The 13,646-nt window shown below is 49.3% G+C and overlaps 1 protein-coding gene across 1 annotated transcript; it reads left to right on the forward strand.

The window, feature by feature from the left end:
• The first annotated feature begins 2,673 nt into the window (after positions 1-2,673).
• ier5l (immediate early response 5-like) lies at positions 2,674-3,921 on the forward strand. The gene is made up of 2 exons (XM_042337420.1): positions 2,674-3,374; positions 3,522-3,921. Exons 1-2 carry the CDS (start codon positions 2,932-2,934, stop codon positions 3,880-3,882), a joined length of 804 nt encoding a protein of 267 aa, XP_042193354.1. The 5' UTR covers positions 2,674-2,931; the 3' UTR covers positions 3,883-3,921.
• Positions 3,922-13,646: the final 9,725 nt, after the last annotated feature.

Raw genomic sequence — 13,646 nt, forward strand, 5'->3', positions numbered from 1 at the left:
TAAAATCGGTCATTTACTCCATAGCTATGAGTCATTGCTGTACACAAAAACTGGCTGCAAAACACGCAGTCTTTTCAGTATATCCTGTGAGGCACTTTGGGACGTCCTCTTGATGTAAAAGGTGCTATACCAAATGTAACTATTAATATTATTATTAATCGTAAATTCTCATCTTTACAAAATCATTCCCAGTTTGTCCCACATGCCACCTCCCTGCCCCCTGCCCTTTGCCCCCCCACCAAAAAAAAAACAGTGATAGTGTTCGACGATGCCGGGAGACTCTTATCATTTTTAAGGAATCGTATTATTTTAAGCCGCTCTTGAAACAACAACGATTTCCCCGTCAATTCTCAAACGCATTTCACTTCAGGCGTAATTTAATGTGGGTTTTTTTTTTTGGGGGGGGTGGGGGGGGGGAGGGAATTGAAATGGATTACGTAATGTTCTCTTTTTTTGCGAAACCATTTTGTGAAGCGCGAACATTTGACCGTGCCCCCCCCCCAAGTTAATCTGGCTGGAAGCTGGATTCGGGAGGGCTGTGCGTCGTGCCGTGAGCCCAAGTTTGCAGGGATCCATACAGAGTTGTCAGAAATTAATAATAATAATAATATTCCTTGCATTTGACATTGTGCCTTATCACATCGTTGAGACGTCTCGGAGAGCTCTGAGACGCTACCCTGCTTGGAGGAGGGTGCTAATGTACGTGCAAGTTGTTGTCGTCGTCGTCGTTGAAGCGGGATACACTGTAAAGTGTAGTGACTGTGCAATTGTGTGAGCGAAACGCGGCAGCCAGTTTGCGCACAGCAACGTCCCGCAAACAGCCACGGAAGCGGGTTATTTGGGGGATTGTTGAGAAGGGTTGAGAGACTCGTCCCAAATTCAAATAGGTTTGTAGCCCAAAGTCCACCCAACAGTAGCCCAAAAGTAGCCCAACATCACGCGCCAATTTCGGTTAGTGCTTTCGAAACCGCAAATGAAGAAAAAAAAAGAGAAAAACACGCCTTTGAGGGTTTATATTTTTCTTTAACAATTAGGCACTCACCCCCCCCCCCCCCCCCCAAAAAAAAAAACGGTCTTCTCACGCACAGCGAAATAATAATAATAATAAAAATAATAATCCTCGCATTTGACAGAGGGCTTTTCACGTCGGGAGGACGTCCCAAAGCGCTTCACGGGACACACTGTAAAGTGAATCGACCGCATATTCGTGGGCGGACGCGGCGGCCGATCGCGCGCAGCGACGTCCCCACAAACAGTCGGGGATTGAAAGCGACCGATTTATTATTGTTTTGGGGTTGTTTTTTTTTTGGAGGGATTATTATTATTAGGGGCTGCGGGTGGGGTAAGGAAACTTGCCCCAGGTTTGGCCCCGACCCGCCTGGGATTGAACTCGGGTCTCTCGCTCGCAAAGCCACTGCTCTAACCACTGAGCTACGGAAAGCCACGAACCCGCCCAATTGGGCGTGAAAGCCGCCCAACCCGCAGCGTTGGGCTACGGCCGCTCTGGACTCACCGGAGCCGCGGAGTGTCAGTCGGTTTTTGAAGCTGTTCACATCGGATTTGAACCGCACTGATGGAGCCGCCTCTCACCCGCATTGGCCGCCCGGGCGCTGGGCGGGGAGCGGCTGCCGGGGCCTGAGTGGCCGGGAGTCAGGCCCGTCACCCGCCGCCTCCGCTATAAAGCGTGAGAGAGAGACACACACCGACACACTGTGCCCAGACACACACACAGAGAGAGAGACACACACAGAGAGACACACACACAGAGAGACACACACACAGAGAGAGACACACAGAGAGAGAGAGAGACACACACAGAGAGACACACACACACAGAGAAACACAGAGAGAGACACACAGAGAGACACAGACAGAGAGACACACACACAGAGACACACACACACAGACACAGAGAGAGAGACACACACAGAGAGACACACACACACACAGAAACACAGAGAGAGACACACAGACAGACACACACACACAGAGACACACACACACACACACACAGAGAGACACACACACAGAGACACACACACACAGAGACAGACACACTCAGAGAGAGACAGAACACAGAGAGAGACACACAGAGAGAAACACACACACACAGAGACACACACACAGATAGACACACACATAGAGAGACAGAACACAGAGAGAGAGACAGAGAGAGACACAGACACACACACAGAGACAGACAGACACACACACACAGAGACACACACACACACTCACACACAGTCTGGCACTGCTACAGCAGCAGCTGGAAAGTCTTCTGTGGAAGTAGCGAAGATAATAACCCATTTTATTGAGGGGGTGCAATTTGGAGCTGCTGCTGCTTCGTGTGTGTGTGTGTGTGTGTGGGGGGGGGGGGTTTATTCCCCTATTTCTTTGCATCTCTTAAAGGGGACAAGTCACCCAGAGTCACAGACAGACAGACACAGAGCCAAGCGCTGCTGCAACAGTCGAGAAGTCTTCTCTGTGCCAAATAGAAATAGAGAAGAAGGAGAGAAAAAAAAGAGGGGCACTTTTTTTCCACCCACCACTTTGGTACCGCTGTGTGTGTGTGTGTGTGTGTGGGAGGGTTTAAACCCCCTTTTTTTTGCATCTGGAGCTGGTGCTGTGTGTGGTGGGGTGTGTTTGCCCCCCACACCCCCACACCCCCCCCACCCCCACCCTCTTTTTGTGCATCTCTTAAAAGGAGAAGGACAGAAGACGAGAGAGAGAGTGGGAGAGAGAGAGAGAGAGAGAGAGGGAGAGAGCTCTCCGGGAAGAGGAAGACAACAACAACAACAAAAAAAGTGACTGTCGCAGGGGAAGGAACGAGAGGAAGAGAGAGAGGAGGGGTGGGGGGGTTCGGACCGGAGCCCGGAGTGGGGGAGTCGGTGCCCGGTGCCCGGTGCCCGGTGCCCGGTGGTGGGGGGGGCGATGCTGGCGGCGGAGAGCTCGGTGGACGCCCAGAGTCTGATCTCCATGTCGCTGCGCAAGATCCACAACTCCAGGAGCGAACGGGGAGGCATCAAACTGCACAAGAACCTCCTGGTGTCCTACGTGCTGCGCAACGCGAGGCAACTGTACCTCAGCGAGAGGAGGGTCAACAACAACAACAACAACAACAACGGCGGCGGAGGAGTAGGCGGCGGCGGTGTTGTTGTCGTCGGCGGCGGCGTCTCCATCCACGGCTCCGGATGCGCTGTGGCGCAGCCCCGCGCGGAGCCGCTGTGCGTCTGTCCGGCCAACCGGGACTCGCACTGCACGGTGCTGGACCTCGACACGCACACCGTGACCACGGTGGAGACGGGCTTCTCCCTCCGGGACTGCGCGGCGACCTCCTGCTGCTGCTGCGGCTCCAGTTTGGGTTCCTCCCCCCACTCCCCCTCCTCCTCACCCCCCACCACCTCCTCCTCCTCCAGCAACAACAACAACAACAACAACAACAGCCACAGTCCCCCCAACCCCCCGACCCCCCCCGGTCCCGGCCCCGGTCCCCCCCCCGGCCCCGGTCCCGGCCCCGGCAGGAAGCGCAAATGCGGCTCTAGCGGCGACCCCGAGGACTTCAGTCTCCTCCCCGGCGTCAAGCGGGTGCGGTTGGGGGAGTTTCCTCCTCCCGACCCCCATTGCCACCTCCACCTCCAGCACAGCGGCCACATCTCCAGCCTCGTGTCCATCTTCCACGCGGGTTTCTCGGGTTTGGTCCACCGGGCGGACCCGGACCCGGACCCCGACCGCACGGACACGGACAGCGACGGCGATGACGATGAGCCGCCGCTGTTGCAGCAGCAGCTCCCGGAGTCCGCCTCGACGCAGAGCGGACAGCCGTGCGGTAAACAGGCGCTGGCGGGGTTAGCGGCCTGGACCAGGGCCATCGTGGCTTTCTGAGACTCTCTCTCCCTCACACTCCCCCTCTCTCCCTCACACTCCCCCTCTCTCCCCCTCACACTCCCCCTCACACTCCATCACACTCCCCCTCTCCCCCTCACACTCCCCCTCTCTCTCCCTCACACTCCCCCTCTCTCCCTCACACTCCCCCTCACACTCCCCCTCTCCCCTCACACTCCCCCTCTCCCCCTCACACTCCCCCTCTCCCCTCACACTCTTCCCTCACACTCCCCTCCACTCCCCTCTCTCTCTCACACTCCCCCTCTCTCTCTATCACACTCCCCCTCTCTCTCCCTCACACTCCCCCTCTCTCTCTCCATCACACTCCCCCTCACACTCCCCCTCTCTCCCTCACACTCCCCCTCTCTCTCTCCCTCACACTCCCCCTCTCTCCCTCACACTCCCCCTCCCTCCCTCCTCACACTCCCTCCTCCCTCACACACTCCCTCCCTCACCCACACACTCCCTCTCTCCCTCACACTCTCCTCCCTCTCTCCCTCACACTCTCTCTCCCTCACACTCCCCCTCTCTCCCTCCCTCACACTCTCTCTCCCTTCCTCCCTCCCTCACACACTCTCTCCCCTCCCTTCCCTCTCTCCCACTCTTCCTCTCCCTCCATCGTTTTAATCGAATCGCTTTCCTCTCCTCTCCTTTTTTTAAAAAGAATGTTATTCCCCCCAACCTGGAGATACAGAAAAGGACCTTTGTTTTAAAACCTCTTCCCTTTTTTCTCCTCTCTTATTTTCTCTCTCTTTTGCCTCTTAATATTTTCTTTTTTTTAAAGAAAAAAACCCCCTCTCCCTCCCCCTCCCCACACAGACACAGAAAAGGACACTTTTTCGACCCCTTTTTCCTATATATTTTTTACACACAGACCCCACACCTGGAGCTCAGACTCCAGCAATGTGTGATGTGTTTCAGTTCTCTTATCATTTTCCCCCTTTTTCTTTTAAAAAAAACCCTCTGAAGACACGAAAAGGACACTTTTCTCCCCAAATCTCTTCCCCCCCACCCCCCCTCCTTTTTTTTTGCAATGGGTCTGAAGCTTCTCTGTGAGTGAGTGTGGAAGTGATCAATATTTTTTTTGCTTCTCTTTTTCTTTGTTGCTTTTTTTTACTATATATATATATGTGTGTTGTGTGTATATATATATATATATAAAGTCTCTCCTGGTCACAAAAAGGATACTTTTTTGCATCGAGAATTTGTGTGTATAATCTTTTTTGCTTCTGTTGAAAGAAGAAATCCTCTTTTTTTCCCCCTCTCTCTCTCTCTCTCTCTCTCGGGGTTTGTATTGAACCAGAGGCAAAAAAAAAAAGACGTGTCCTTTCTTGTCTCTTTTTCTGTGTGTGGTTTCAGGGAAGATTTGGGTCCAGAGAGTGGCAGAAAGTGTTCTTTTTCTGTGCTTTTTTTTAACATAAAACGCACACACACTTACACACACACACACAAAATCCAGATTGTTGTACCAACCGGATCACAGAGGCTGGGATCGAGTGGGACACTTTCACCCCCCACTCACCCCCTCCTTTCTCAAAGCCTCCCCCCCCCCACAAAAAAAAAATCTCCAGTGTTTCTCAATGAGATTTTTGAGCCGAGGAAATATGTGTGTTGACCTGTTTTTTTGAGGGTCTGAATGTTCCCTGTGTATGTGTGTGTGTGGGGGGGAGAGAACCTGCTTTTTTTTAAAAAAAAACTGATGCAAACTGAACTGTACTGTTGCTGAGGTGGAATTATTTATTTCCCTTTGTTTATATGTAACCCCCTTTCTCCCTCCCGGGTGTTTTGAATGCGGTTCCCCCTTCTCTCGCTGTCTCTCGGTGCGGTGTGTGTGGCCCTTTAAGAGCAGGAATGCTGTCCCTTTAAATGGGGTCAGACTTCCTGACGCCGCGGATCCGCCGCCGTTTGGTTGAATGGGGGACTGGGAGGCACCACGTGACGCCGCCCGGCGCCCCTTAAAGGGACAGGCCCTCCAACCGCGCACGGGGGGTTCGTATTGTGCCCGAAAGCGCCACAATGCGCCGAGATTCCGCTCTGTCGATGTTCCTGTTGGTTTGGGGGGGGGGAGGAGAGAGTGGGGAGTGTCTTGATTTTTTTCCCCCCCTCCCCACCCCCTTAATCCCCCCCCAAATTTCTTCCCAAATTCAATTTTCCCCTCTTCAAATGTTATTTTTTCCTCTTAAAACAAAAAGGGGTTCCACACAAAGCTCTCCCTCTCTCTCTCTCTCTCTCCAGTGGGGAATCTTATTGATGGGAGGTGTTTTTTTCTCTCTCTCTCTCTCTGTCCAAGGGGGAAAAAAAACGATTTAAACCTTGTGAATGGCACGAAATTGCCCCCTTTTTATTTTAAATAACAAATAAATGATAAAAATGTGGCAATGGCCCAGGGAATTGCTCCACAGCCTTGTTTCCATCGAGTGTTCCTGCTCGGTTTTACATTTAAAAAATGAGGAATGCCTTTTCTTTTTAACCCTCTGGATCTCCCCCCTCCCTCCCAGTCACTGCTTCTAGAAAAGGAACTTTTTTTTTCCCTGGGGTAAAACTCCCACTCTTCCCCCACTCCCCCTCTCCAACCCTCCCCCCAAATCTCACAGCCTCTCAGGTCCGGTAATCTTCAGACCTCTAGTGAGCTGCAACGAATTAATAAGGTGTTATTTCAGCCTGTGTTTTTTTTTAGAAAAATAAAAACCTTTCCCTTTCATTCTCTGGACGCGAACCCAGGCTCAGCATTAACTCCCACTGTGAGTGTGTTCCTGTTACGACTTAAAAGCAATTAACGTTTCTAAGTTCTGTAAAACGCAAACTCCAGCCCCATTTCACATCAAAAGGATGATTTCAAACTTCCAACCGCACCATAAACCTTCTCCCCCCCCCCCCCCCACACACACACAACCCCAGTGCTGTGACATTAATTCGTGGTTGCTGCCATCAATGTTCATTTTAATGTGGACATACAGTATCTGACTCCCCCCCCCAGTGAGCTAAGTGAATATTACTGACTTTTAAGTTTTTTTATATATATATATATATATTAGCTGCCTTTTGTTGTAAAAGGGTCGAGCTACCAATTTGCATTTAAGTTTATCGTGTCCGCCTGGGTTTATGTTGGGGAGAGATTTCCCCTGCCAACACTTGCCAAGAACCATCGTTACTGTGTCTGTAACCTGTATTTTTGTGCTTTTAATAAATTGTATATCGCCACATTTGATCGTCTTAAAACTTTCTTTGTCTTAAGTTTTTAGCTGCTAATCTTTCTTCCTGAATCTGTAAATCCTTTGGAAACTACCAGTGTCATCCTAGCCATAATCCACCCCCAGAGCAGGAACAAAAAAAGCCTTGGCCGGGTCATTCACTTCCTGGCTGTTTGGGAGGTTGTTGCCTGCAAATTGGCTGCCTGTTTTGCCTGCAAAAGTCACTGGACTTTACAGTAAATCCTGTGCAATGTTTTGTCTCTTGTTGAGCTGCTGTGTCTATCTGCAGGATGTATTTGCTTCTTAACTCCGTGAACGACCTGCCCACGTAACTTAGGACCGAGAGTGGTCTATGGTTTCTTTAATTGTAATGACTCTTTCTCCTGCCTTCATCCTGTGTGGGAAGAAACCTTACCTGGGGTTCAGTTTTGGGGGGGGGGCTGTCACTCTGTGCTGTCAGCGGGGGAGATCATAGAATTTTACAGCACAGAAGGAGGCCATTCGGCTCATTGGTGTCTGTGCTGGCTCTTTGAAAGAGCTGCCAGCGAGCCCCACTCCCCCGCTCTTACCCTATAGCCCTGCACAGTTTTTCTTTTCAAGTACCTATCCAATTCCCTTTTGAAAGCTATTATTGTATCTGCTTCCACCACTTGCACCTTCGCAACCTTGACACGTACTCTGTTTTGCTCTTTCTTCCCTTCTTCCTCTCCGCCCCCCACACACTTCTATTAGGTACCTTTGTCTTCCTCCCCTTCTCCCCCCCTCCCCCCCCCCCCACCACCCACCCACCCACACACTATTGGGTGCCTCGCCACTTCACCTATTATGATGTAAAGTCAGTGTACTGTACAGTGGTTGGATTCAGTGCCTGGTGTTTGCCGATCTCTTGTGCGTTGTTTGAGTGTTGCATTGGGCTCTGTAAACTGAGTGTAAGGAGGAGCGTAAATCTGGCGGCTGTGCCCGTTACTGATGGCTGTCTACTGCCCCCTGATGGCAGCTTTTCATACCCGCAGCTTCACATTGCCAGTGACTTGCTCACTGTATGAAGACCAGTCTGCTTGTTCACTGGGGAGCAGTGGTGATTGAGATTCTCCAAAGTTAACTTAAATGACCAGCGCGTTGTAGAATGGACCACTTTTCTCTCATCACCATTTCAGTAATCATCTGCAATTTAATGGCAAAGAACACATTGCTGTTAAGTGTATCTTTCTCTTCTCCGTGTCCCCTCCCCAACCCATTCTCCAGCACATCCCCTTCCTTCTGCTGGGAATACAGCTCCATTAGAGGCCAGGCCTTACACTGATGCCTTATCAGGAGGAGTGAACAGTAGCCACGCCTGCCTTGTGCCGCACATCTCCCAGGAACAGATCTGTTTAATTTGTCATCTTTAACACAGGAACCCACCTGGAGACCTGCTGCCTGGCTCTAATATTGGCTAATACTGCCCGGCTGGGGACAGAGCAATCTCCTCTCCCCCTCCCATTAACATGCAGTGTTTTGGGGGTCCATAAACCCAAATCCCTAATGGGTAGGGTATTCCTAGCTGGTCCCCAAGTCTTGGCTCTTGTCTCAGTTTAATAAATAAAGCTTCCAATACTCTCCTTTTAAGTGGGGTGTAGTAGACTGCTACAGTGAGGGGTATGTCAGAGAGTTACAGTGAAAGTTATGGAATTATACACACACTGCAGTAAACATTTACTCTATTTGTTGGGTTCTGGGGAATGAGCAGAGTAAGACCAGCTTATTCTTTATAGCCCTCTTTTAATTAAGGACCTGAGACCAGAGGAACCAAAGACACTAAGCAACTCATGCTTTGAAAATTCTTTACTTAAGAAATGTAAAGTTTGTTAGTTCAATTATCACAAATACGGCAGACGGATCAAGAGCACAGACAAATGTCGGTTATCAAAGTCAGTTGGTAAATTCAAACAGCAGGCAAAAGACATCAGATGAAAAGTCTCTTGCTTCAGACCAGAATTTTCTTGTTGCTTGGGTTCGTTGATTACAAAATCAAAGTTGAATCTTTAATGATGGACAGCTGAGCTGTGTGCTTCACTCAACAGTTGTTATATGTTGTAATTCTTCTCCTCCCATTACCTTTAAGACGATTTCAGACGTTCTGGAATTTCTGCAGTTTTCCTTCCTCCTGAAATTGCTGGAGAAAACGAAAGTTGATGAAATGATGGAACAGTCTAAATTTAAAGTCTGATGGATTTTAACTCCGAAGACAACACATTTGCTTCACCTCTTCATATCGTCACACGAAAGATGGCTCTTGTGTAGACAGCACCCAATATGCTACGTCCTGGGCGGAACCAATATAGTTCAGCCATACATCTTTTCTAATCGATTTTCCACAGGATAAGAATATACAATCTTTCCTTTCTCATATAAAATAATAATAAAATACAATCTGCAGAATTGTTAGTTATAGAAGAACATGAATTGTTATTAAACTAGAATTGTTATAGAAAACATCTTTAAAACAAATGTGAATTTGTTATGGGAAAACATCTTCAACTACCTCAGCTTTAACATAACACTTAATTAAAACATGAATTTGTTATGGACAAACATCTTCAACAATCCTTCGGCTATAATAAACACATTTTTGTTATTTTTCGAGCCAACATAAGCATTTTTAAGCATTATTAAAATAATTATTTTGACTACATGGGTTAACATATATTCACAATTTCAGTTATGAAGCAGAATCACAACAGATTGGTACTTCAGTTAACTTACCTGAGCATCACATTGTACAATAGCTCCATCTTGTAGCCGTTCATGCAAATTACATCTGCAGTCGCTCAAAAGTCCAAAAAAGAAATAAATATAACTACTGTAACATTAAACACCACCTATATAAAAATGTATACGTGGATATTTTAATATAAAAACATGAATACACTCAAATAACATTTAGAGATGTCACTGAGCTAGCTTTAGCTCAATCTTACCAAGGAAATAAAATAATTTCAAAGAAGTTAATAATGTTTCAATAATTCTATAATATATGTATATAAACTCTACCATTTGCTATAGCAATCATCACATCAGCGCAGGTCTCAAAGCGTTACGGGATTTAATGTAAAGCGTAGTGACTATTTTCTGGGCAAACGCAGCAGCCAATTTGTGCAGAACAATGTCGCACAAACACCACGAGGTAAATGATCAATTTATGTTCAGGGGATTGTTGGCCAGGACACTGGGCGAGAGAAACTCCCTTCTCTTTTCAAATAGTGCCATGGGATCTTTAACATCCATCCTAACAGGCAGATGGAACCTCGGTTGAATGTCTCATCCGAAGGACGGCATCTCCGACAATGCAGCACTTCCCCCAGTTCTGCACCGTTGTATTTGTATGTTAGTATTGGGACATGGAGTGCACTGTTACTATGTGTAGGTCAGGCCTGGCTCAGACGCTGGTGGAGTTCTGTACAGTTGGAACCAGCTAAAATTTGAAGCTGTTTTGGGCACCTGGGACCCTAGACTGGCCTACTCCAGTATCTGTCTATCATTCTCCATCCACTGATATGCTCTGGAACTCTCTATCTCAATCCCTCCGCCTTGATCCCTCTCTCCCCACTTTCAAATCCTGCCTAAAGACCTTCTTAAACGGCAATAACATACAGCACCTAATGCATTCAGAGGGGGCAGGGAATAGAGGGGAATAGGAGGGGTGAGGGGGGCTCTCGTGGAGTATAAACATTATGCGACGAGTTGGGCTGAATGGCCTGATTCCTGGTGGATCACTCTATGTAACTCATCAGGTCAAAACGTCTCCGAGTGCTTCAACAGCAACAACTTGGATGTATATAGCGCCCTCCATGCCGGACGGCGTCTCAGAGCGCTTTACAGTAATGGATGGGGGAGGATGGGGAAGGTGTCGAAAGGCGCGGTCGAAAAGAAAGGTCTTCAGCAGAGACCTGAAAAATTGGAAGGGAGGGAGCGAGACGAAGGGAGTGAGGAAGGCAGTTCCAGAGCCTCGGGGCATAGTGGCTGAATGCATGGCTGCTGAGGGTGGAGCGGACGAAGGACTCGGGGGACGAGGAGGAGGCCAGACCCGGAGGAACGAAGGCAACGGGTACTGTTTTGAGGAAAGAGGAGGTCAGAGAGGTTGGGGGGTGCAGAGGAGTGCAGGGACTTGAATACAAGGGTGAGGATCTTGAAATCGATCCTCTCTGGGATAGGCAGCAGTGCAGTCTGGCCAGGACTGGGGTGATCGGGGAGCGGAGTCTCGTGCAGGTGAGAATGCGGGCGGCAGAGTTTTGAATGATTTGAATTTTATGGATGGATTTTATGGATGGGAGACCGGCGAGGAGGGCGTTGGAGTAGTTCAGCCGAGAGGTGACAAAGGCATGGACCAAGGGAGCGAGTGGAGTGACTTTTTTTTGTAGGCAAAGGCAGTGTTTTCAGGACCCCAAGGCCAGTGTGAGCAGACGTGCACAGTACCGCATGTGCTGTGGAGAGAGCCAGCGCCAGCTGAGCAGAGGCGAGCAGTGATTAGTGACAGGATGTGAAGGTTAGTCCTGAAATCAGCACAATTTCTCCCAACCACAGCACAGGAATCTGGAGCTGATCACACATGTTCTTGTGGGATGGGGCTGCTTTTCTGAGATTCAATCACTGGGGCGACTTCAAACTTACCTTCAGTGCTAATCTCTTTTAGTTGTTTCTTTAAAACTCTTGAAAGCACCCGAGCTTCCCTTCTTCACTCTGCACGGCTCAGGCACTGCGTTTGTCATATCTCTCCCTCCTCCCTGCCTCTGTGACCTGCTAACTCCATGCCGACCTGTCCACTCCCACCGCTCACACCCCACCATCGGCGGTCAGGCCTTCAGCCTCTCTGCCCCTACCCTTTGAAACTTCATCCCGCAGCCCCTCCGCATCGCACCCTTCTTTGCCTCCTTCAAGGCCCGTCTCAAGACCTTCCTCTTCGACCACACCTTCAATCAGTCTCCTTCCCCCACCCTCCCTGCCCGAAGGCATGATTGAAGAGGAGGGTCTTGAGAAGGATCTTGAAGGAGGCAAGGAAGTGGGTGAGGCGGAGGGACCGTGGGATGGAGTCCCAGAGGGTAGGGGCAGTGAGGCTGAAGGCCCACCTGCCCGCCAATGGAATTCTAAGACCACGTGATTCTAAGTCCCAATGTGGGGCTTGAACCCACAACCTTCTGATTCAGAACCGAGAGCGTTACCACTGAGCCAGGTTGACGCACTGCAATATAGCAAACTTGACCACGTTACTTTACCTGCAGAGGATCACACCCCCGGACTAGGATTTCTTTTGCGGAATGAAGATTTGTTAAGGAAGCCATGACAAGAGTGTAACCAGAAGAGCCCGTGGTGACCTGGTGACAGCCATCGCTGTACAGAGACCAATTGTCACGGCTCACGGAACCGTGGTGGCTTCACAGGGTCACTGATGGTTAATGCATCCACGGATGGTCATTTTCTCTGAAAATAAATTCCAATTGCAACACGCACTCAAAGGCTCTAAGCTCATTAACTCCCAGTGGTAAAGTCACAGCCTCGCGCTGAGCTCCACATCAGGCTCCAGTGTAGATTTCTCTCAGGGAGGTCCAGCCTTCCATCTCTGCCTCTACAGAGAGGGCTGAACTCTGTCGAGACCTTAAAATGATCATCGCATCTCACGGCTCCTTATTATTTGGCTCAGCCTGGAATTGGATGCTATTCATGGGGAGAGCTGACAGTGAGCGTCAGTGGAGGCTCTCGTGAGCGAACCTGATCTCGGCTCTTCCCACATGCACTTCTCAGCAGCAATCAGGAATCCTCCTGTTTTTACCCCAACAATCTGTGTCACGTGACCGGTTTATGTCCAGGTTTTCTTTGATTCAGTTTGATTTAATTTCGCAACAATAAAGTGGAGATTTGATTATTAATGATAATATTCCTTAGATTACATTATAGCACATTTCACATCAGGAGTAAGTCTCCAAGAACTTCACAGGATACTGTACAGTGTAGTGACTGCATTTCGTAGGTGAATGTCTCAGCTAATTTGCACACAGCAATGTCTCACAAACAGACATGGAGTGAGTGACCAATTTTATTTGGGGGACTGTCAGCCAGGAGACCAGGAGAGAGAAAACCCCTTCTCTTTTTTGAAGCGTCCCATGGGATCTTTGAACAGGTACAGACGGGACCTCGGTTTCAATGTCTCATCCGATGTTCGTTACCTCCGACAATGCAACACCCCCCCCCCAGGCACCGCAATAGAATATCAGGTTGGACTGAGTGCAAAGCCCCAATGTGATTCATGAATCTGACTCAGAGGTCAGCGGGCTATTGACTGAGCCAGCCTGACAGACATATAAATATAAACCCAATTCCATCTCTTCTCCGTTTCAAACCACTGGCCTGCAGTACAAATCCCACCCCCTCACAGGAGATTAAGGTAAAGATTTATTGCAGGGATGGGCTTGGTTTCTTCTTGGCCCCCCCACCCACCATGGCTGGGCCCTATCCCTCCCCAACTCAGCCAGGGCTGGGCGAGATCGAGTGCGCATGGAGTCTCACACCCGTGAATACACACCGGTGACAAAAATCCAC

The sequence above is a fragment of the Callorhinchus milii genome, unplaced genomic scaffold, assembly GCF_018977255.1.
Source record: "Callorhinchus milii isolate IMCB2004 unplaced genomic scaffold, IMCB_Cmil_1.0 Scaffold8, whole genome shotgun sequence".
Lineage (NCBI taxonomy): Eukaryota > Metazoa > Chordata > Chondrichthyes > Chimaeriformes > Callorhinchidae > Callorhinchus > Callorhinchus milii.

What these genes read in the sequence shown, in the direction of transcription:
- ier5l (XM_042337420.1), top strand. Translation starts at nt 2,932, where the DNA reads ATGCTGGCGGCGGAGAGCTCGGTGGACGCCCAGAGTCTGATCTCCATG. An exon ending in AGTTTGGGTTCCTCCCCCCA is followed by an intron (nt 3,375 to 3,521) that starts CTCCCCCTCCTC and finishes CGGCCCCGGCAG; the next exon opens with GAAGCGCAAATGCGGCTCTA.